The sequence below is a fragment of the Pleurodeles waltl genome, chromosome 4_2, assembly GCF_031143425.1.
Source record: "Pleurodeles waltl isolate 20211129_DDA chromosome 4_2, aPleWal1.hap1.20221129, whole genome shotgun sequence".
NCBI classification, from domain to species: domain Eukaryota; kingdom Metazoa; phylum Chordata; class Amphibia; order Caudata; family Salamandridae; genus Pleurodeles; species Pleurodeles waltl.
In genome coordinates this window covers 1,043,614,552-1,043,638,568 of record NC_090443.1, presented here as the reverse complement: position 1 = coordinate 1,043,638,568, position 24,017 = coordinate 1,043,614,552, and the positions used below count along the sequence as shown (strand labels likewise).

Genomic DNA, 24,017 nt, shown 5'->3' with positions numbered 1-24,017 from the left:
CTGTGTTCAGTTTTTCTCCCTACTTTTTCTGATTCAGAGCAGTGACAAACTACTGTATTATTCTACTTTGGTTTCTTTATCTGTTGCTGTGACTGACTTTTTTTGTTATTTCTTTGGTGCTCCCTTTTCACTGTGGGTGTTTCAGGCTGGTAGCTGCCACTGTTTTATTGCAGCATTCCGTTCCGTCCACCTCCTCCCATGTCAATGACATTTGTTTTGGCTCTATTCCAGTGCTGTTCTTGTTTAACCCTGACACCTAAAATAAGCTTATTTTTAAAATTAAACACCCGATCATTTAGCTCACTGCTCACAAAAGCCACAATATCCCCTTTCTGGTAGAATGTAGCTAAACCTAGAAGCAATGATGTAAAATTTGCTTAGCCTCGCATCTCCAGTCTCTCTCTGCAGGGCCCCTCCCTGCCAGCACTCATGACATTGCACACAGGGCATTGCTTATCTCCTTTATTGGGGCCAAAAATCTTCTTAGGCTGCCTGTTAATTTCATTAGAGCTTTGTTGAAATGCAAGGGCTTGCAAGACTTTTCATTCTGTTAAAATAAGAAGAAAATACTGTTCCAACTTTAGTTTCCAACTTCTGTTCAGATGTTTACACAACTCGAGGTAGTGCAGTCATTTTCTAGTCTCTCTTCTAGGGCTTGTGATTTCTGATGTCAGTAGCCGTTTGTCTTTTGCTGCCATGTTTTGATGGTTACAAAATTATGAGACAGGGTTGACCAATTTATGTGGCAAGACAAGTCCAGTTCTGAATTTACTATGCGAATAGCTCTAACACAAGAAAATGCAAGTCCTATTGCATTGCAAATGCTTGTTTGTATTTGTGTGATGAAAAAACTGTTTTAATAGGGTGAAAACAAATCAGAATACTTTACGTGTTGATGTGCGAAGGATACGTTTCATGAAACCCAATTTTCACAGATTGTTATACACTATATAGTTTTATCAGTGAAGCTGCATGCTAGTGGAAAGGATTTTGGACATTTCCTGGAAATGTACTGTGTGTAGATGACAATATGCTACCACATAATGGTTTAGTAATATAGTTATTAAAAGTGAGTGATTAAACAAAGAGAGAAACACTCCTGCCCTGATGGCAATGCTGTTAGTAAACAAAAAGAAGTCATGGGTCATATGGCCCCTATATGTGGGCTAGATTGTTGTGATACATGTAGGAAGCTTTAGTCTACTTAATCAAATGAAAGGTTTTTTTTTGTACTGCAGAAATGCTAAGCTCACATATTTGAAAGTGCAATCATATGTGAGAATGAAGAAAAAGGCGACTCCTTAAATTATTTGCCTGTGATCACAAAATTTGAGACCCGTTTATGGGTCAAGTACATTACAGTTAGGTTGAGAAGATTGTTTAAGTTACTCGACCTGCAGGTCGCAGCAACAGTGGAGGATGCTACTTCTCCGACCTCTCTGCAAAGTCCCGGAACGACCTCACAATATCAACTACATACTTCACCCTCCCTGCTGGAATTCATAAAAGGACTCAAGACCTGGTTATTTCAATGAGCTCCAGCAGCAGTACCCCCAGCACCTGGCACCCTCATGGGTGAGTAGGTGCAATTTACTAATCGATTTAGATTAGATAAAAGTTGTTTTTGGTGAGAACTAAAAAAGTAAACTTCACCATGATGTTTTGTCAATCATTTGTCACAGTACTAGGCCTTAGTCACCCAGCTAATTGAAAAAGGCAGAGACATGTAACTACATACAGTAGAAGAGGAAGGGGCAGTACAGGTAAATGGCAAAAAAAAAATTCTTACCTCTGCTACTCTAGAGCTTTTTGTCAACCCACATATAAGGTATTTGAGTTTTACGTTTATGTCATGTTAAAATTAATATAAATACCCATATTTGGTATATGGTGAACAAACAGTTGTCCGTAAGGAACATTCCGGGCACAAACATCTACACACTGTTGCTTTTCCGTCAGGGAGCAGCGCCCATGCTGCAGCCTGCTGCGCTCTATCTCTACTGCTTCAACGCTACGTCACCGGGAGGCATTTGTTGTGCTGCTGCGCTTTCGCCCAATTGCTGCTGCAGTGCGGCCCTCTTACAACACCATCACCATCACTGCAACTGTTTATGCCGGAGTGGGGAGGTCCAGGCTCAGAACTGCACTGCAGCAGAGGAAATGACAATATAGCTGCACCAGACCGTCCTTTTAGTGGCTTTTTTGTTACAATTAAGCACAAATGTCCATAAAGCACACATACTTAAAAATGATGTCCCTGCAGTGCCGTAGGCACGGAAGCACTGTCTACGTGTTATCATGATAAATGTTGAGTAACACTGTTGCTGTAAGGCTTAACACAGTGATGTATGACGTCTCTGTGAATGTTGGAGAGATCAGGCAGGGAAGCACTGTACGTGTTAACATGATAAATGCACAGTTTCGCTGTGAGTGTTAACACTGTGATGTATGAATGTCGCAGAGATCAGGCAGGGAAGCACAGTCTGCACATGTTAACACGATAAATGTACAGTTTCACTGTCGCTGTGAGTGTTAGCACTGTGATGTATGACGTCTCTGTGAATGTCGCAGAGATCAGGCAGGGAAGCACAGTCTGCACGTGTTAACATGATAAATTGAAAATGTCACTTACCCAGTGTACATCTGTTCGTGGCATCAGTCGCAGTAGATTCGCATGTTCTGCAATAGCTCGCCATCTGGTGTTGGGCCGGAGTGTTACAAGTTGTTTTTCTTCGAAGAAGTCTTTCGAGTCACGGGACCGAGTGACTCCTCCTTTTGTCTCCATTGCGCATGGGCGTCGACTCCATCTTCGATTGTTTTTCCCCCGCAGAGGGTGAGGTAGGAGTTGAATTGTAGTAATAGTGCCCATGCAATGGAGTGACTAAGTATGCACCTATTTAAGGTTGAGATGATACATATATAAATAATTGAAGGTAACTTCCAAACTGCTACAGGCTCCCGGGGAGGCGGGTGGGCACATGCGAATCTACTGCGACTGATGCCACGAACAGATGTACACTGGGTAAGTGACATTTTCAGTTCGATGGCATCTGTCGCTGTAGATACGCATGTTCTGCATAGACTAGTAAGCAGTTATTTCCCCAAAAGCGGTGGATCAGCCTGTAGGAGTGGAAGTAGTCTGAAATAATGTCCTTAATACGGCTTGACCTACTGTGGCTTGTTGTGCGGATAACACGTCTACACAGTAGTGCTTGGTGAATGTGTGAGGCGTAGACCATGTGGCTGCCTTACATATTTCTTGCATTGGGATGTTTCCTAGAAAGGCCATGGTAGCACCTTTCTTTCTGGTTGAGTGTGCCCTTGGTGTAATGGGCAGCTGTCGTTTAGCTTTAAGGTAGCAGATTTGGATGCATTTAACTATCCATCTGGCTATACCTTGTTTTGAAATTGGGTTTCCTGCGTGAGGTTTTTGAAATGCAATAAAGAGTTGTTTAGTCTTTCTGATGTTTTTTGTTCTGTCAATGTAATACATTAATGCTCTTTTGACATCTAATGTATGTAGTGCCCTTTCAGCTACGGTATCTGGCTGTGGAAAGAACACTGGAAGTTCCACTGTTTGATTTAGATGGAACGGTGAAATAACCTTTGGCAAAAATTTAGGATTGGTCCTTAGGACGACTTTATTTTTGTGTAGTTGTATAAAAGGTTCCTGTATAGTAAACGCCTGAATCTCGCTTACTCTTCTTAGGGAAGTAATGGCGATGAGAAATGCCACCTTCCAGGTTAGGAACTGTATGTCGCAGGAGTGCATGGGTTCAAAAGGTGGACCCATAAGTCTAGTTAGGACAACATTTAGGTTCCATGAAGGAACAGGTAGTGTTCTTGGTGGTATAATTCTCCTAAGGCCCTCCATGAATGCTTTAATGACTGGTATTTTATATAGGGAAGTTGAATAGGTAGTTTGCAGGTATGCAGATATTGCTGCAAGGTGAATCTTAATGGAAGAGAAAGCTAGGTTAGATTTTTGTAAGTGAAGCAAGTAACCCACTACATGTTCTGGAGTTGTGTGTAATGGTTGTATTTGATTAATATGGCAGTAGCAAACAAACCTCTTCCATTTACTTGCATAGCAGTGCCTGGTGGATGGCCTTCTTGCTTGTTTTATGACTTCCATACATTCTTGGGTAAGTTGTAAGTGCCCGAATTCTAGGATTTCAGGAGCCAGATTGCTAGATTCAGCGATGCTGGATCTGGATGTCTGATCTTTTGGTTGTGCTGTGTCAACAGATCTGGCCTGTTGGGCAATTTGATGCAGGGTACCACTGATAGGTCTAGCAGCGTTGTGTACCAGGGTTGCCTTGCCCAAGTTGGTGCTATCAATATGAGTTTGAGTTTGCTTTGACTGAGTTTGTTTACCAGGTAAGGAAGGAGAGGGAGAGGAGGAAAAGCGTAAGCAAATATCCCTGACCAGTTCATCCATAGGGCATTGCCTTGGGATTGTTTGTGTGGGTATCTGGATGCGAAGTTTTGGCATTTTGCGTTCTCCCTTGTCGCAAACAAGTCTATCTGAGGTGTTCCCCAGAGTTTGAAATAAGTGTTCAGAATTTGGGGGTGAATTTCCCATTCGTGGACCTGTTGGTGATCTCGAGAGAGATTGTCTGCGAGTTGATTTTGTATCCCTGGTATAAACTGTGCAATTAGGCGAATTTGGTTGTGAATTGCCCAATGCCAAATTTTTTGTGCTAGCAGGCTTAACTGCGTGGAGTGCGTCCCCCCCTGCTTGTTTAGATAATACATTGTTGTCATGTTGTCTGTTTTGACGAGAATGTATTTGTGAACTATTATTGGTTGGAAAGCTTTTAGTGCTTGAAAAACTGCTAGAAGTTCTAGGTGATTGATATGCAGTTTTGTTTGATGTACGTTCCATTGTCCTTGTATGCTGTGTTGATCGAGGTGTGCTCCCCACCCTGTCATGGAAGCATCTGTTGTTATTACGTATTGTGGCACTGGGTCTTGAAAAGGCCGCCCCTTGTTTAAATTTATGTTGTTCCACCACAGAAGCGAGAGGTAAGTTTGGCGGTCTATTAACACCAGATCTAGAAGGTGACCCTGTGCTTGAGACCACTGTGATGCTAGGCATTGTTGTAAGGGCCTCATGTGCAGTCTTGCGTTTGGGACAATGGCTATGCATGATGACATCATGCCTAGGAGTTGTAATACCATCTTTGCTTGTATCTTTTGTGTTGGATACATGCGTTGTATGATGGTGTTGAAATTTTGAATTCTTTGTGGACTTGGAGTGGCTACTCCTTTTGATGTGTCTATTATGGCTCCCAGGTATTGTTGTACCTTGCGTGGCAGAATTTTGGATTTTGTGAAATTGACGGTGAACCCTAGTTTGAAGAGGGTTTGTATGATATGATTTGTGTGATTTGAGCACTCTATTAACGAATGGGCCTTGATTAGCCAGTCGTCTAGATATGGGAACACATGTATCTGCTGCCTTCTTATGTGTGCTGCGACTACCGCTAGACATTTGGTAAAGACTCTTGGTGCGGTTGTTAATCCGAAAGGCAGTACCTTGAATTGGTAATGTATTCCTTTGAATACAAACCTTAGGTATTTCCTGTGCGATGGGTGTATTGGTATATGGAAATAAGCATCCTTGAGGTCTAAAGTTGCCATGTAGTCGTGCAGTTTTAGCAATGGCAATACTTCTTGTAGTGTGACCATGTGGAAGTGGTCTGATTTGATGAAAGTGTTCACTACTCTGAGGTCTAGGATTGGTCTCAGTGTTTTGTCCTTCTTTGGTATCAGAAAGTACAGTGAGTAAACTCCTGTGTTTATTTGTGTGTTTGGCACTAATTCGATTGCATTCTTTTGCAATAGTGCCTGCACTTCTATCTCCAGGAGATTGGAATGGTGTGTTGTTAAATTTTGTGCTTTTGGTGGTATGTTTGGAGGGAATTGTAGAAATTCTATGCAATAACCATGTTGGATAATTGCTAGAACCCAAGTGTCTGTAGTGATTTCCTCCCATGCTTTGTAATAATGACCTATTCTTCCCCCCACTGGTGTTGTGTGGAGGGGGTGAGTGACCTGTGAGTCACTGTTTAGTAGTAGGGGCTTTGGGGCTTTGAAATCTTCCTCTATTTCTAGGGAATTGCCCTCCTCTATATTGTCCCCGAAAACCTCCTCTATACTGTCCCTGGTAACTGGACGGTGTGGCTTGTGAGGTGCTGGCTTGTGTGCTTTGACCTCGAAACCCCCCTCGAAAGGGCGTTTTACGGAATGTGCTGTAATTCCCTCTGCTCTGCGGGGAGTAGAGTGCGCCCATGGCCTTGGCAGTGTCCGTATCTTTTTTGAGTTTCTCAATCGCTGTGTCCACTTCTGGACCGAACAGTTCTTTTTCATTAAAAGGCATATTGAGAACTGCTTGTTGAATCTCTGGTTTAAATCCAGACGTTCGGAGCCATGCATGCCTTCTGATAGTTACAGATGTATTAATTGTCCGTGCAGCTGTATCTGCAGCGTCCATGGAGGAGCGGATCTGGTTGTTGGAAATGGTCTGTCCTTCCTCGACCACTTGCTTTGCCCTATTTTGTAAGTCCTTGGGCAGATGTTCAATGAGATGTTGCATCTCGTCCCAGTGGGCTCTGTCATAGCGCGCAAGTAGTGCCTGGGAGTTCGCGATGCGCCACTGGTTTGCAGCTTGTGCTGCGACTCTCTTACCAGCTGCATCGAACTTGCGGCTTTCTTTATCTGGGGGTGGTGCATCTCCAGATGTGTGGGAGTTGGCCCTTTTCCTAGCTGCTCCTACAACAACAGAGTCTGGTGGCAGCTGTGTAGTGATGAAAACCGGGTCCGTAGGAGGCGGCTTATACTTTTTTTCCACCCTTGGTGTGATTGCCCTACTTTTGACCGGCTCCTTAAATATGTCTTTTGCGTGCCGGAGCATACCAGGGAGCATAGGCAGGCTTTGGTATGAGCTGTGGGTGGAGGAGAGTGTGTTGAACAAGAAATCATCCTCGACCTGTTCTGAGTGGAGGCTTACATTGTGATATTGTGCTGCTCTAGCCACCACCTGAGAGTACGCGGTGCTGTCTTCTGGTGGAGATGGCTTTGTAGGGTATGCCTCCGGGCTGTTATCTGACACTGGGGCGTCGTATAGGTCCCATGCGTCCTGATCTTGGTCACCCTGGCTCATGGTGGTGTGAGCTGGGGAGTGTGATGGAGTTTGTGCTGGTGAAACGTCAATCACGGGCGGAGGAGAGGGTGGTGGTGTAACTCTTTTCACCACTTTTGGTTGTGGTGTTTGTTCCGTCTGGAACTCCAACCTCCTCTTTCTCCTAATGGGGGGAAGGGTGCTTATTTTTCCTGTCCCCTGCTGAATGAAGATACGCTTTTGCGTATGGTCCACATCAGTTGCTTGTAGCTCTTCCTCAAACCTATGCTTCTGCATTTGGGAGGTTAGCGAGTGCTCTTCTGTATAAGAGCCTGAAGCTGGGTCGCTTGCAGTTTGTTTCGGCATCGAAACTTTGTCTGCGTGTTTTTTCGGCTCCGAGGTGACTTTTTTCCTTTTCGGGGCCGAAACCTCTCGGCGTCGATCTGTTTCGGTGCCGCTGTCTCGGTGTCGAGCCGTGTCCACACCGGCATCTCGGTGTCGAGGCTTGTCTCCAGCACTTTCTCAGTCCCGAGAAGGCTGCGTGCCGGTGTCTCGACCGGAGTCGGACGATCTCGGCACTGTTTGGGCCTTTTTCGGTGCCGACGGTCGGTCACCGAATTTATGGGTCGAGCCATGGCCTGGTGGCAGTGGCGTCCCCTGGGCCTTGTAAATGTTTCTCTGTGTGGTTTTCGACGTCTTACTCACGGTTTGTGTATCGTCGAATCCTTCGGAGTCTGAGTCTTGGATTGAGAAGGTACCTTCCTCTTCCTGTTCCTCGAACTCCCGTTGGGCTGTCGGTGCGGACGCCATCTGAAGTCTTCTGGCTCGACGGTCTCGGAGTGTTTTTCGGGACCGGAACGCACGACAGGCCTCGCAGGTGTCTTCGCTGTGCTCAGGTGACAGGCACAGGTTGCAGACCAAGTGTTGGTCTGTGTAGGGGTATTTATTGTGGCATTTGGGGCAGAAACGAAACGGGGTCCGTTCCATCGGCGTTCTTCAGCACGCGGTCGGGCCGACCAGGCCCCGACGGAGGATCGAAAAACTACCCCGAAGGGCACCGGAGCTCTTCGATCTTCGATGCGGTGTTGAATGTAAGTACGCCGATCCCGAACGCAACAATACCGACGAAAATCTTCCGAAATTAGCTAATTTTCCGTTCCGAAACTCGGAGCGACAGGAACACGTCCGAACCCGATGGCGGAAAAAAAACAATCGAAGATGGAGTCGACGCCCATGCGCAATGGAGACAAAAGGAGGAGTCACTCGGTCCCGTGACTCGAAAGACTTCTTCGAAGAAAAACAACTTGTAACACTCCGGCCCAACACCAGATGGCGAGCTATTGCAGAACATGCGTATCTACAGCGACAGATGCCATCGAACGTACAGTTTCACTGTCGCTGTGAGTGTTAACACTGTGATGTATGAATGTCGCAGAGATCAGGCAGGGAAGCACAGTCTGCACGTGTTAACATGATAAATGTACAGTTTCACTGTCGCTGTGAGTGTTAACACTGTGATGTATGAATGTCGCAGAGATCAGGCAGGGAAGCACAGTCTGCACGTGTTAACATGATAAATGTACAGTTTCACTGTCGCTGTGAGTGTTAACACTGTGATGTATGAATGTCGCAGAGATCAGGCAGGGAAGCACAGTCTGCACGTGTTAACATGATAAATGTACAGTTTCACTGTCGCTGTGAGTGTTAACACTGTGATGTATGAATGTCGCAGAGATCAGGCAGGGAAGCACAGTCTGCACGTGTTAACATGATAAATGTACAGTTTCACTGTCGCTGTGAGTGTTAACACTGTGATGTATGAATGTCGCAGAGATCAGGCAGGGAAGCACAGTCTGCACGTGTTAACATGATAAATGTACAGTTTCACTGTCGCTGTGAGTGTTAGCACTGTGATGTATGACGTCTCTGGGAATGTTGCAGATACAGCAGGGAAGCACTGTCTGTAAGTGGGTACACTGCGCCATACACTGTGCAGGAGCTGCTGCACACTGTATCTAAGTCCTAACCGTATAACCGTATACTGTGATGAATGTCTGTCTACAAATGCAAGAGGGAACTCACCACTGTGCCGCTTCTCATGCTCCTTCAAATGCTTCTTAAAGTTGAAGGATTTTCCGCAGCTGGGCTCCGAGCAGGTGAAGGTGTACTGGTTCACGTGCTGGTACTTTTTATGGTGCTGTGGGAAGAGTAACAGGTAGTTGTTGTTTTTTTTTTTTTAAAGCAAACAGACGTTCTCAGTTTCAGGATGCATCATAAAACAACGATTCCTCAGCTTCCAAGGCAGATAAAGACTGTGCCTGTAAAATAGTGTCGTGGGCATCTATTTGATTGGCTACACCCTTAAAGGGATGTGCCACTGGAACAAAGGCTCTATGCCTTGAGCACAACCTGTGCTGAAGGACAACATCAATAGTAGACACCCAGTTTCCTATTTTACTACACATACGCCCACTGGTAGTACAGATGCTCCATGTTGCTCAATGATACAAGCAATAAGCCATTTTTAAGCATCTACAAAATTAAAATGCTGAGGGTAGGGATATATTACACCACCTGTATTCGCATAGCGCCTTCTACCATCACCATGGCACCAGAGCACCTTCTTGATCTGGGCTCCATACCCACAAGTACCTTGAATTGTATCAATGAGATGTAGATAGCTGCCGAGTTGCTTTTTGTAGGCAGAGATTTGTTTAATGTCCAGTTTACTACTGATTTAGTTAATGTGTAAGTAAAATGTGTTTGATCTAATTGGTATTCGGATGGGTGTAGCGAAGGACTTGGGTGAGGATCCCTGTGTGCAAGGCTGGCCCAATGCAGAACGCTTCCTAGACTAGCATCGCCTGTGACTCGCAAATTTACCTATTTGTGAAGTTTATTGTACTTACAAGTACAACTGGTTCTTCACAAAGCAAACTGGCCTCACATCTCTTGCAACACTGTTGCGCCACATAGTGCAGCACAAAAAGAAAGTGAGGACCGGAGCCCTGTATGAAGTGATTTTGAGGGTGATCCACCCAACCCTCTCGACATAGGACACAGACTCATTTTATCACAAGCTTCAAAGGCCGCCTGCGGAGGCAGCCTTACATCCAGCAGACCCTTTCAATTATGCACATTGTCAATCAATGGGACCTGCAGCTGCCTGATAACACCACCTGAATACTAAGCTGTGGGCTGGACACATGCTCCCTGATAAGTGTGTCATGAAAAGAGAAGCAACGGGCGTTGGGTACCAGAACACGGCCTGGTAGACACAACAACAGTGACTGTATACACAAGCATCTAGCTAGACTCTACTGCCAACCACTGGAAGTGGTTTCAAAGCCCAAAAAACTGAAGCAAGACAACAATTACCCTCAAGGCTCCAGCAAACCTGTTGCGAGTCCTTTCCGGGTGAGGCAACCTTCGATATGAGTAGATACCACCGGGTGAGAAGTCCTGCAAAGATCGTGTACATTAGGCCATAAAGCTCACCTACAAATGCTCTCAAAATACAAGTTGATGAAAAGCCACTGATGCCACGTTAGGTTAGGAGCATACAGAGTGAGGCCTGGAGGCGCAGAAGAATGAAGCTATTATCAAGTAGCAATACTGGAGACCATCTCGTAATAACCTCAAACAAAGTGGGGCTAACCGTATAACACCCCCTGTAATGATGCAGATTTGGGTAGAAATGTTGTTCTAGGAAGGGCTTCTATCCACATTCGACATTCAAGTCATGAGAAATAACTTATAAGAGGAGGGATTTGTGGAAAGATACTGAGAGGCCAACTCTGTCAGTGATGTGAAAACCTGAAAGATTTGTACAAATAATACCAGCTATGTTTTGAGAACCATCTTACCTCAGCGTAAAAAAAGCACAAGGTACAGAAACCTTGGTCAATTCTTCTGGCTAGCGTGCAGACTATCGGGTAGGGAACATTTCAAGAAATAAACTGGGGGCACAAGAAGTCAAATACGTGAAGGGTTTACACATAAGGCAAGGAAAAAACAGTTAAGAGATATTCTGCATAGGAAGACTCATGACCTGTTGGATGTGAAGCTTTGTAATGCTGGAAAACTCTGCTGTATCCTTCCCTCCTACTAGCAAACACAGGGGTGGAGCAGGGTGTGAGACTTGCTGAAGGGTTTGGGCTGTACGATCAGTATTGCGTGGAAGGGCACAAAATGCCTGTCTGAAACAGATACCCTCCTTTCTGTGTCTTATACAAGAATAAGATGAATGTCTCTGTAGTTTCCAGGTATTCTGCAGTTTCGTTGTCTGCTTTACTGGGCTGAAGCACATTGTCTATGTGTCTACATCCTTGTAGAAGAGGCTCAGTCTTCACACAACTGTCTAGCTTACAGTAATGTACTTCTGGCTCAAATGAAGTACTGCTCATCCAGGTACCACCTCAAAGCCCATCTTCCAAACACTGCACTAGACCTATTCATGGACGGTCAGTCCCCCTTTCTTCAGGATCACTAGACTAGTTTTTCAGGTAACTTATCCAGGAGGGGTGGATTGCTGTGCCATTGTTCTCAAACAGACCTGGCAAGGACAGCCGTAGCATTTGCCAAAATCACTGTTACTGGAAAAGCATTCACTCTTTTTCCCATTGTGTCTAATTTTCATCTTGACTGGCTAGCGCATCACGGCATCTCCCTGGTTGTGAACCACGTGGTAGGATCTTTGAATACCAGGGCGAATTAGCTCAGATGGCGGCACCTGGCAGATCACGAATGCGGTTACATCTTGAGGTGGCACAGGCATCTTCCAGCAATAGGTAGAACCATCCCTGGATATTTTCGCAACCATGGTGAACGTGCAATTTCAACACTTTTGCATGCTGGTATTGCCAAGAAAGATCTCTATCAGAGACAATTTCTGGACAGAGGCGAGCACAAGACTCCTGCATGGCTTTCTGCCCCTGCCTCTCCTATCCAGATGTCTGAAGAAGATCGGCCTGTCCATGCTGGGTGCAGCAACCAATTTGTAGCCTGACGTGGCACCAGCAACACTGATCCACTGCAGGTTAAACTGTCGATGTCTTATTGTTTGTTCTGTCTTTGGCCCAGCAAAGACTTGCAGTGGGTATTATTAAAGGCTCCTTATTGGCTCTTTCGGCCTTCTTACAAGTACATGTCCAGCCCTCCTTGATTATAACACCTGTAGTGCAATTTCTAAAAGGTTTGATTAATTTGTTTCCCCACAAATCTTTTGTGATGCCAGAGTGGGCCCTTAATTTGGTCCTTGTGTTTCTCATGTGCACGCCATTCGAACCTTTGGGCAGCTGCCCTCTCCCTCCACCGACTCCGAGGACCGTATTCTAGATTGTGCTAATGTCTGCGTGTCGTGACAGTGAACACCAATGTCTCTCATGCAGTCACCCGATACGACTTTTATGCCAGCAAAAGTGGTGTTGAGGACCAAGGCCGCCTTCTTGCCTAAAGCCAGAACAGTTTTTCACGTTGGGCAATTGATCACTCTCTTAATGTTCTTTGATCTGCCTCACTACTTGGAAGGAGCAGAGACTCCATCGCTTGGACCCCAGAAGAGCCTTGAGGTTTTACAATGATCGCACCAAAGACCACTGGATGGACAATTAGCTCTTTGTAGAGTTCTCTGGGGAAAAGAAAGGCAATACTGAAAAGGAACCTGTCAAGATGGATAGTCCTATGCATAAACATCTGCTACACAGTGGCCAAGAAACAGCCTTAGGAAGGAATAAGAGCCCAATCCACCAGGGCAAAGGCTGTCAAGCCGCGACAAAGACATCAGTACACATGTTCATGAAACATTACTTCCCTGACAGCCTGGTTTGACAAAAAGGCCATTTCACTCAGTCAGTTCTGCAGGCAGGACTTTTCAGTCTGTGCCATTCCACAGACCCACCTCTGCTGCTTTGGTATCTTATTCTAAAGTTAAGGAACCTGTGATTAAAAGCATCTATCATAAGAACAAGTTACTTACCTTCTGTAACACTCTTTCTGATAGATACTCTAACAGCAGATTCCTCACCTTCCTATCACCTCCCCATTCTGTAGAATGATCTCTTTTTCATCTAAAAAGACCGTAATCTAGAAATCTGCACACTGATATTCCTGATTAATTTCTGAGGTCTGTGCCAGAGAGAGCAGACATGGGCAAGAAAGATACTGACGTCCACACGCTAGAGTGGTGCTTATATGCGGGCCAGATTTGTCACTTCGAAGTGGAACAATGCCAATGTGGAGCCACACCATACCACATAGTGGCACACAAGAGCACTGCTGTTAAAATCCTCCGGATCCAGGCTGGTGCATGTGGTTGATTGTAAAGATGCAGAATCTGTGGTTAGAAACGAGTACCCCCCCAGAAAGTGTTGCCAAAGGTAAGTAACCTGTTCATCATTAATGATGCAGGAGCCAATACCCCCGTTGAAGATGCTGTCATCACAGTTGGTGACATCTGCTTGAAGAAAGAGTAGGTTATCGAAGATGACAACAAATGCATAGTGGACGAGCCAGACATCTAATATGATTTCAGTGACAATGCGGTAGGGTCCCATCATCGACAGGGGCAATGATAAGTTGACCACTTGCTTGACAGGCAAACCTAAGGTTGACCACATAAACCCTTTTTCAGTTGTTGATGATAAGGCACTAAAAACACAGAGCTTAAATAAAAGTTGATGAGGAATTGCCTGTTGACTGGGTGGTTCACAAACACAGTTTTGCAGCAGCCTTAATCTTTTACTGTGTGGAGTAGAATTCTCCCATCGTAATATAGGGTTTCAAAGCTGTGCCAAGCAAATTCTCCTCAGGAGAAGATTTAACCAATTCTCAAAGATTTTCCATGACTTAGAAAGAAGATTGCTTCACCTTGACTTTTCACCGGCTTAGTCAGGCACAAAACACCAATCACTGCTCACTAAAGAGGAGCAAGGAGTCTGGTCACCCCTTTCAGAAAGCATTTGGTCTCCAGACAATGAAAAATCATCCACCAGCTGTGCAGGCCAGAGAAAAGAGAGGTGTCCATGAATCTATTCTTTACATTATACTAAGAGATGGGTCAAAACTGGGAAGAGCAATCAGACAGATCATATGTACCAAGATTGTAGCAAAAATCACAACCAGCAACCGTGAGCGCAGAGAAAGTAAACAATATGAAATTAACAAGTATTATGCTTGTCGGTATTTTTATCTCCTACTTCTGGTGAGGAGATGTGGTTAATAGCTGCAGCTGCTGACTTTGGTAATAGGGAGCCAGGTTTGAGTCACAGCCTTGGCTCAACATCCTGTGATCCTTGGCAAATAATTTAATCTCTCAGTGCCAAATATTGAGGAATGCAAATTGGGACTCAAGTAAATCACTCTAATGCCCTTGCACCATGCTCACATTAAAGAAAACTGCAAATAATAAATACATAATTAAAATTAAAATATATCCTTTTATATATCTATATATAAAAGATAGTAGCTAATGACGCATTATCATGAGAAATGTGGCAACGAAAGAAAACTAAAGTGTGCGAGAATGTGTTGTCATGCTTATGATGTATCTGAGAGTAGCAGCCTGAGAAATAGGGGCGATATACCCATGTGATTAGTTCAGTGGACTAATATATACATTGTTAACAGATATATACCTTATTGTAGGAAAGTACCATCTTGCCTGGCATGTTACCCCCATTTTTCACTGTATATATGTTGTTTTAGTTGTATGTGTCACTGGGACCCTGGTATCCAGGGCCCCAGTGCTCATAAGTGTGCCTGAATGTGTTACCTGTGTAGTGACTAACTGTCTCACTGAGGCTCTGCTAATCAGAACCTCAGTGGTTATGCTCTCTCATTTCTTTCAAATTGTCACTGACAGGCTAGTGACCAATTTTACCAATTTACATTGGCTTACTGGAACACCCTTATAATTCCCTAGTATATGGTACTGAGGTACCCAGGGTATTGGGGTTCCAGGAGATCCCTATGGGCTGCAGCATTTCTTTTGCCACCCATAGGGAGCTCTGACAAATCTTACACAGGCCTGCCACTGCAGCCTGAGTGAAATAACGTCCACGTTATTTCACAGCCATTTTTCACTGCACTTAAGTAACTTATAAGTCACCTATATGTCTAAGCTTTACCTAGTAAAGGTTGGGTGCTAAGTTACTTAGTGTGTGGGCACCCTGGCACTAGCCAAGGTGCCCCCACATTGTTCAGGGCCAATTCCCCGGACTTTGTGAAGGCGGGGACACCATTACACGCGTGCACTACATATAGGTCACTACCTATATGTAGCTTCACAATGGTAACTCCGAATATGGCCATGTAATATGTCTATGATCATGGAATTGCCCCCTCTATACCATCCTGACATAGTTGGCACAATCCCATGATCCCAGTGGTCTGTAGCACAGACCCTGGTACTGCCAAACTGCCTTTCCCGGGGTTTCACTGCAGCTGCTGCCAACCCCTCAGACAGGCATCTGCCCTCCTGGGGTCCAGCCAGGCCTGGCCCAGGATGGCAGAACAAAGGACTTCCTCTGAGAGAGGGTGTTACACCCTCTCCCTTTGGAAAATGGTGTGAAGGCAGGGGAGGAGTAGCCTCCCCCAGCCTCTGGAAATGCTTTCATGGGCACATTTGGTGCCCATTTCTGCATAAGCCAGTCTACACTGGTTCAGGGACCCCTTAGCCCTGCTCTGGCGCGAAACTGGACAAAGGAAAGGGGAGTGACCACTCCCCTGACCTGTACCTCCCCTGGGAGATGCCCAGAGCTCCTCCAGTGTGCTCCAGACCTCTGCCATCTTGGAAACAGAGGTGCTGCTGGCACACTGGACTGCTCTGAGTGGCCAGTGCCACCAGGTGACGTCAGAGACTCCTTGTGATAGGCTCCTTCAGGTGTTGCTAGCCTATCCTCTCTCCTAGGTAGCCAAACCCTCTTTTCTGGCTATTTAGGGTATCTGTCTCTTGGGATTCCTTAGATAACGAATGCAAGAGCTCATCCGAGTTCCTCTGCATCGCTCTCTTCACCTTCTGCCAAGGAATCGACTGCTGACCGCGCTGGAAGCCTGCAAAACTGCAACATAGTAGCAAAGACGACTACTGCAACTCTGTAACGCTGATCCTGCCGCCTTCTCGACTGTTTTCCTGGTGGTGCATGCTGTGGGGGTAGTCTGCCTCCTCTCTGCACTAGAAGCTCCGAAGAAATCTCCCGTGGGTCGACGGAATCTTCCCCCTGCAACCGCAGGCACCAAAAAGCTGCATTACCGGTCCCTTGGGTCTCCTCTCAGCACGACGAGCGAGGTCCCTCGAATCCAGCAACTCTGTCCAAGTGACTCCCACAGTCCAGTGACTCTTCAGTCCAAGTTTGGTGGAGGTAAGTCCTTGCCTCACCTCGCTAGACTGCATTGCTGGGAACCACGACTTTTGCAGCTACTCCGGCACCTGTGCACTTCCGGCGGAAATCCTTTGTGCACAGCCAAGCCTGGGTCCACGGCACTCTAACCTGCATTGCACGACTTTCTAAGTTGGTCTCCGGCGACGTGGGACTCCTTTGTGCGACTTCGGGTGAGCACCGTTTCACGCATCCTCGTAGTGCCTGTTTCTGGCACTTCTCCGGGTGCTACCTGCTGCTAAGAGGGCTCCTTGTCTTGCTCGACGTCCCCTCTACCTCCTGGTCCAATTTGCGACCTCCTGGTCCCTCCTGGGCCACAGCAGCATCCAAAAACGCTAACCGCACGATTTGCAGCTGGCAAGGCTTGTTGGCGTTCTTTCGGCGGGAAAGCCCTTCTGCACGACTCTACAAGGCGAGAGGGATCCGTCCTCCAAAGGGGAAGTCTCTAGCCCTTTGCGTTCCTGCAGAAACCGCAGCTTCTTCTGTCCAGTAGAAGCTTCTTTGCACCCGCAGCTGGCATTTCCTGGGCATCTGCCCATCTCCGACTTGCTTGTGACTTTTGGACTTGGTCCCCTTGTTCCACAGGTACCCCAGATTGGAAATCCAGCGTTGTTGCATTGTTGGTTTGTGTCTTTCCTGCCTTATTCCCCTATCACGACTTCTTTGTCCTTTGGGGAACTTTAGTGCACTTTGCACTCACTTTTCAGGGTCTTGGGGTGGGCTATTTTTCTAACCCTCACTATTTTCTAATAGTCCCAGCGACCATCTACAAGGTCACATAGGTTTGTGGTCCATTCGTGGTTCGCATTCCACTTTTGGAGTATATGGTTTGTGTTGCCCTATCCCTATGTGTCCCCATTGCATCCTATTGTAACTATACATTGTTTGCACTGTTTTCTAAGACTATACTGCATATTTCTGGTATTGTGTATATATATCTTGTGTATATTTCCTATCCTCTCACTGAGGGTACACTCTGAGATACTTTGGCATATTGTCATAAAAATAAAGTACCTTTATTTTTAGTATAACTGTGTATTGTGTTTTCTTATGATATTGTGCATATAACACTAGGTGGTACTGTAGTAGCTTCACACGTCTCCTAGTTCAGCCTAAGCTGCTCTGCTAAGCTACCATTATCCATCAGCCTAAGCTGCTAGACACCCTATACACTAATAAGGGATAACTGGGCCTGGTGCAAGGTGCAAGTACCCCTTGGTACTCACTACAAGCCAGTCCAGCCTCCTACATTGGTTGTGCAGCGGTGGGATAAGTGCTTTGAGACTACTTACCACTCTTGTCATTGTACTTTTCATAAGAGAAAAATATACAAAACAGGTTCAGTGTATATACACACATTGCCAAAAAGTTTTGCATTTCCTCTTTTCACTCTTTTCTAAGTGCTGAAAAGTACTTCTAACTTTCTAAAAAGTTCTAAAAAGTTTTAAAAGTTTTTTTTCTCTGTCTTTCTAAAAGCTCTGACAAACTTTTTTCTCTTTTTCTATCACTTTAATTCTCTCTAAAAATGTCTGGAACAGGCCAAAATGTTGATCCGTCCAAACTTGCATATGACCACCTTAGCTGGAAAGGAGCAAGGAGTCTCTGTGTAGAGAGAGGTTTGAGTGTAGGGAAGAATCCTTCCTTGGAACGGTTACTTAACATGCTTAGAGAACAGGATAAGGCTAGAAGTGCCCCATCTGTAGAAAAAGTAGCTAATGGTTCCCAATCTGATCCAGGGACTCTCCCAGGAAAAGATTCAGGAAAGAAACTTCCTAGCCTGCCCATTACTAGACAGTCTAGCATAGTTGGTAATGATGAAGAGCCACACCATACAAATAGTGTTGTCTCACATCATAGCAAAAGCACTTATTCTCAACACAGTGGTACTGATGTTTCTGTTAGCCAAGCTGTTAGGGTGCCCTCTGTAAGGGACAGGTCTCCTTCTGTCCATTCTCACCATACTTCTGTTTCAAGGCATGTCCCTCCCACCCACCCTGATGACAGATTGTTAGAAAGGGAGCTCAATAGATTGAGAGTGGAACAAACCAGACTGAAGCTCAAAAAGCAACAGCTGGATTTGGATAGACAGACTTTAGAAGTAGAGAAGGAGAGACAGAAACTGGGTTTAGAAACCCATGGTGGCAGCAGCAGTATTCCCCATAGTCATCCTGCAAAAGAGCACGATTCCAGGAATCTGCATAAGATAGTTCCCCCTTATAAGGAGGGGGATGACATTAACAAGTGGTTTGCTGCACTTGAGAGGGCCTGTGCTGTACAGGATGTCCCTCAAAGGCAGTGGGCTGCTATCCTATGGCTATCATTTAGTGGAAAAGGTAGGGATAGGCTCCTTACTGTAAAAGAAAATGAAGCTAATGATTACAAAGTTCTTAAGAATGCACTCCTGGATGGTTATGGCTTAACCACTGAACAATACAGGATAAAGTTCAGAGAGACCAAAAAGGAGTCTTCACAAGACTGGGTTGATTTCATTGACCATTCAGTGAAGGCCTTGGAGGGGTGGTAACATGGCAGTAAAGTTACTGATTATGACAGCCTGTATAACTTGATCCTGAGAGAGCATATTCTTAATAATTGTGTGTCTGATTTGTTGCACCAGTACTTGGTGGACTCTGATCTGACCTCTCCCCAAGAATTGGGAAAGAAGGCAGACAAATGGGTCAGAACAAGGGTGAACAGAAAAGTTCATACAGGGGGTGACAAAGATGGCAACAAGAAGAAGGATGGTAAGTCTTCTGACAAGGGTGGGGACAAATCTAAAAATGAGTCTTCATCAGGCCCACAAAAACACTCTGGTGGGGGTGGTGGGCCCAAATCCTCTTCTAATCAAAACAAGGAAAAGAAACCATGGTGCTATTTATGTAAAATAAAAGGCCATTGGACAACAGATCCCAGTTGTCCAAAGAAAAGCACCAAGCCTCCTACCACTACAACCCCTACTGCTACACCTAGTGTCCCTACTAATAGCAGTGGTGGTGGGAGCACACCTACTAATAGCCAATCCAAGGGAGTAGCTGGGCTCACTATTGGTAACTTAGTTGGGGTTGGTCTTGTTAGGGAGACCACAGAGGCTATATTAGTCTCCGAGGGGGCTATTGATTTAGCCACCTTAGTTGCTTGTCCCCTTAATATGGATAAGTACAAGCAGCTACCCCTAATAAATGGTGTTGAGGTTCAGGCCTACAGGGACACTGGAGCCAGTGTAACTATGGTCATAGAGAAACTGGTCCACCCTGAACAACACCTACTTGGTCACCAGTACCAAGTAACCGATGCTCACAACAACACACTTAGCCACCCCATGGCTATTATAAATCTCAACTGGGGGGGGGGGGGTTACTGGTCCAAAGAAAGTTGTGGTAGCTTCAGATTTACCTGTAGACTGTCTATTAGGGAATGATATGGAGACATCAGCTTGGTCAGATGTGGAGTTGGAGGCCCATGCAGCAATGCTGGGCATCCCAGGGCATATTTTTGCTTTGACAAGGGCTCAGGCCAAAAAGCAAAAAGGACAGGGAAGCTTGGATCCTGGAACAATGGACCAAGTGCTCCCTAGAGCTAGGGCTAGTAGAAGCAAACCACTTCCTACTATCCCTCCCTCTACAGTGGATTCTACTTCTGAGGAAGAAGAATTCCCTCCCTGTGCAGAACCTACACCAGAGGAGCTTCAAGCAGACACTGCTGAGCTTTTGGGTGAAGGGGGGCCTGCCAGGGAGTTGCCGAGTGTGGCACAGCAAACCTGTCCCACATTAGAGGGTCTAAGACAGCAAGCTGTCAAACAGGCTAATGGGGATGTCAGTGACTCTCACAGAGTTTACTGGGAGGACAACCTCTTGTACACTGAGGCAAGGGATCCTAAACCTGGAACTGCCAGGAGATTAGTGATCCCTCAGGAGTAAAGAAAGTTCCTCCTAACTCTTGCACACGACATTCCCCTAGCTGGGCACCTGGGACAAATGAAAACTTGGGACAGACTGGTTCCCTTGTTTCATTGGCCTAGGATGTCTGAGGACACAAAAGATTTTTGTAAGTCCTGTGAAACCTGTCAAGCCAGTGGCGAGACAGGTGGCACTCCAAAGGCACCCCTTATTCCACTGCCTGTGGTTGGGGTACCCTTTGAAAGGGTAGGGGTTGAAATAGTTGGCCCCATTGACCCTCCTACTGCTGCTTCAGGCAATAGGTTTATCTTGGTGGTAGTGGACCATGCCACAAGATATCCTGAAGCAATTCCTTTAAGGACCACTACAGCACCTGCAGTGGCAAAGGCCCTCCTGGGAATATTTTCCAGAGTGGGCTTCCCAAAGGAAGTAGTATCAGACAGGGGAAGCAATTTCATGTCTGCATACTTAAAGGCCATGTGGAAGGAGTGTGGTGTAACTTACAAGTTCACTACACCCTATCATCCACAAACAAATGGACTGGTGGAGAGATTTAATAAAACTCTCAAAGGCATGATTATGGGTCTCCCTGAAAAACTCCGCAGGAGATGGGATATTCTGTTACCATGCCTCCTTTTTGCCTACAGGGAGGTACCCCAGAAAGGAGTGGGCTTCAGCCCCTTTGAACTTCTTTTTGGACACCCTGTTAGGGGTCCACTCACACTTGTAAAGGAGGGTTGGGAACAACCTTTAAATGCTCCTAAGCAAGATATTGTGGATTATGTACTTGGCCTCAGATCAAGGATGGCTGAGTATATGAAAAAGGCCAGTAAAAACCTTCAAGCCAGCCAAGAGCTCCAGAAGCAATGGCATGATCAGAAGGCTGTTTTGGTACAGTACAAACCAGGGCAGAAAGTGTGGGTCTTGGAGCCTGTGGCCCCAAGAGCACTCCAAGATAAATGGAGTGGACCCCACACAATTGTTGAAAAGAAGGGTGAAGTCACCTACTTAGTTGACTTAGGCACTGCAAGAAGTCCCCCTTAGTGTACTCCATGTAAACCGCCTAAAACCCTACTATGACAGGGCTGATCTCACCCTGCTCATGGCAACTGATGAGGGACAGGAAGAAGACAGCGATCCTCTACCTGATCTCTTCTCTTCCACAGAACAAGATGCTCTTGTGGAAGGTGTAGTTTTGGCTGATTGTCTTACTGCTGAGCAGAAAGACCATTGCATAAATCTCCTAGATCAATTCTCTGAACTCTTCTCTACTGTGCCAGGTATCACTTCTTGGTGTGAGCACACTATAGATACTGGAGACAGCTTGCCTGTCAAAAGTAAGATCTATAGGCAGCCTGACCATGTCAGGGACTGCATAAAGCAAGAGGTGCAGAAAATGTTAGAACTAGGAGTGGTTGAGCACTCTGAAAGTCCATGGGCTTCTCCTGTGGTACTTGTACCAAAACCCCATTCCAAAGATGGAAAGAAGGAAATGCGGTTTTGTGTAGACTATAGAGGTCTCAACCTGGTAACCAAAACTGATGCTCACCCTATACCCAGGGCAGATGAGCTCATAGATACACTGGCATCTGCCAAGTATCTAAGCACTTTTGATTTGACTGCAGGGTATTGGCAGATCAAATTGTCAGAAGATGCTAAACCTAAAACTGCATTTTCAACCATTGGAGGCCATTACCAATTTACAGTAATGCCTTTTGGTTTGAAAAATGCACCTGCCACTTTTCAAAGGTTGGTGAACACAGTCCTGCAAGGGCTGGAAGCTTTCAGTGCAGCATATTTGGACGATATAGCTGTCTTTAGCTCCAGCTGGGATGATCACCTGGTCCACCTATGGAAAGTTTTAGAGGCCCTGCAAAAGGCAGGCCTCACTATCAAGGCTTCAAAGTGCCAGATAGGGCAGGGTAAGGTGGTTTATCTGGGACACCTTGTTGGTGGGGAACAGATTGCACCACTCCAGGGGAAAATCCAAACAATTATTGATTGGATTCCCCCTACCACTCAGACTCAGGTGAGAGCCTTCCTAGGCCTCACTGGGTATTACAGGAGGTTCATTAAGAACTATGGCTCCATTGCAGCCCCTCTTAATGACCTCACATCCAAGAAAATGCCTAAAAAGGTATTATGGACAGCAAACTGTCAGAAAGCTTTTGAGGAGCTGAAGCAGGCCATGTGCTCTGCACCTGTCCTGAAAAGCCCTTGTTACTCTAAAAAATTCTATGTCCAAACTGATGCATCTGAATTAGGAGTAGGGGCAGTCCTATCACAACTTAATTCTGAGGGCCAGGATCAACCTGTTGCTTTTATTAGTAGGAGGTTGACCCCTAGAGAAAAGCGTTGGTCTGCCATAGAGAGGGAGGCCTTTGCTGTGGTCTGGGCTCTGAAGAAGTTGAGGCCATACCTGTTTGGCACTCACTTCATTGTTCAGACAGACCACAAACCTCTACTTTGGCTAAAACAAATGAAAGGTGAAAATCCTAAATTGTTGAGGTGGTCCATATCCCTACAGGGAATGGACTATACAGTGGAACATAGACCTGGGAGTAGCCACTCCAATGCAGATGGACTCTCCAGATATTTTCCACTTAGACAATGAAGACTCATCAGGTCATGGCTAGTCTTATTGTCCTTCGTTTGGGGGGGGGGGGGAGTTGTGTAGGAAAGTACCATCTTGCCTGGCATGTTACCCCATTTTTCACTGTATATATGTTGTTTTAGTTGTATGTGTCACTGGGACCCTGTTCTCCAGGGCCCCAGTGCTCATAAGTGTGCCTGAATGTGTTACCTGTGTAGTGACTAACTGTCTCACTGAGGCTCTGCTAATCAGAACCTCAGTGGTTATGCTCTCTCATTTCTTTCAAATTGTCACTGACAGGCTAGTGACCAATTTTACCAATTTACATTGGCTTACTGGAACACCCTTATAATTCCCTAGTATATGGTACTGAGGTACCCAGGGTATTGGGGTTCCAGGAGATCCCTATGGGCTGCAGCATTTCTTTTGCCACCCATAGGGAGCTCTGACAAATCTTACACAGGCCTGCCACTGCAGCCTGAGTGAAATAACGTCCACGTTATTTCACAGCCATTTTTCACTGCACTTAAGTAACTTATAAGTCACCTATATGTCTAAGCTTTACCTAGTAAAGGTTGGGTGCTAAGTTACTTAGTGTGTGGGCACCCTGGCACTAGCCAAGGTGCCCCCACATTGTTCAGGGCCAATTCCCCGGACTTTGTGAGTGCGGGGACACCATTACACGCGTGCACTACATAAAGGTCACTACCTATATGTAGCTTCACAATGGTAACTCCGAATATGGCCATGTAATAGGTCTATGATCATGGAATTGCCCCCTCTATACCATCCTGGCATAGTTGGCACAATCCCATGATCCCAGTGGTCTGTAGCACAGACCCTGGTACTGCCAAACTGCCTTTCCCGGGGTTTCACTGCAGCTGCTGCTGCTGCCAACCCCTCAGACAGGCATCTGCCCTCCTGGGGTCCAGCCAGGCCTGGCCCAGGATGGCAGAACAAAGGACTTCCTCTGAGAGAGGGTGTTACACCCTCTCCCTTTGGAAAATGGTGTGAAGGCAGGGGAG

At 45.9% G+C, this 24,017-nt stretch overlaps 1 protein-coding gene across 5 annotated transcripts in view; it reads right to left on the bottom strand.

Moving 5' to 3' along the window:
• ZNF692 (zinc finger protein 692) overlaps positions 1-24,017 on the bottom strand; it is a 93,018-nt gene that overhangs the window by 13,104 nt on the left and 55,897 nt on the right. For all 5 annotated transcript variants that reach the window (XM_069233001.1, XM_069233003.1, XM_069233005.1 and 2 more), the window contains exon 9: positions 9,209-9,323. In XM_069233001.1, the coding sequence (XP_069089102.1) occupies positions 9,209-9,323 (115 nt within the window). The remainder of the gene's footprint in view (positions 1-9,208; positions 9,324-24,017) is intronic.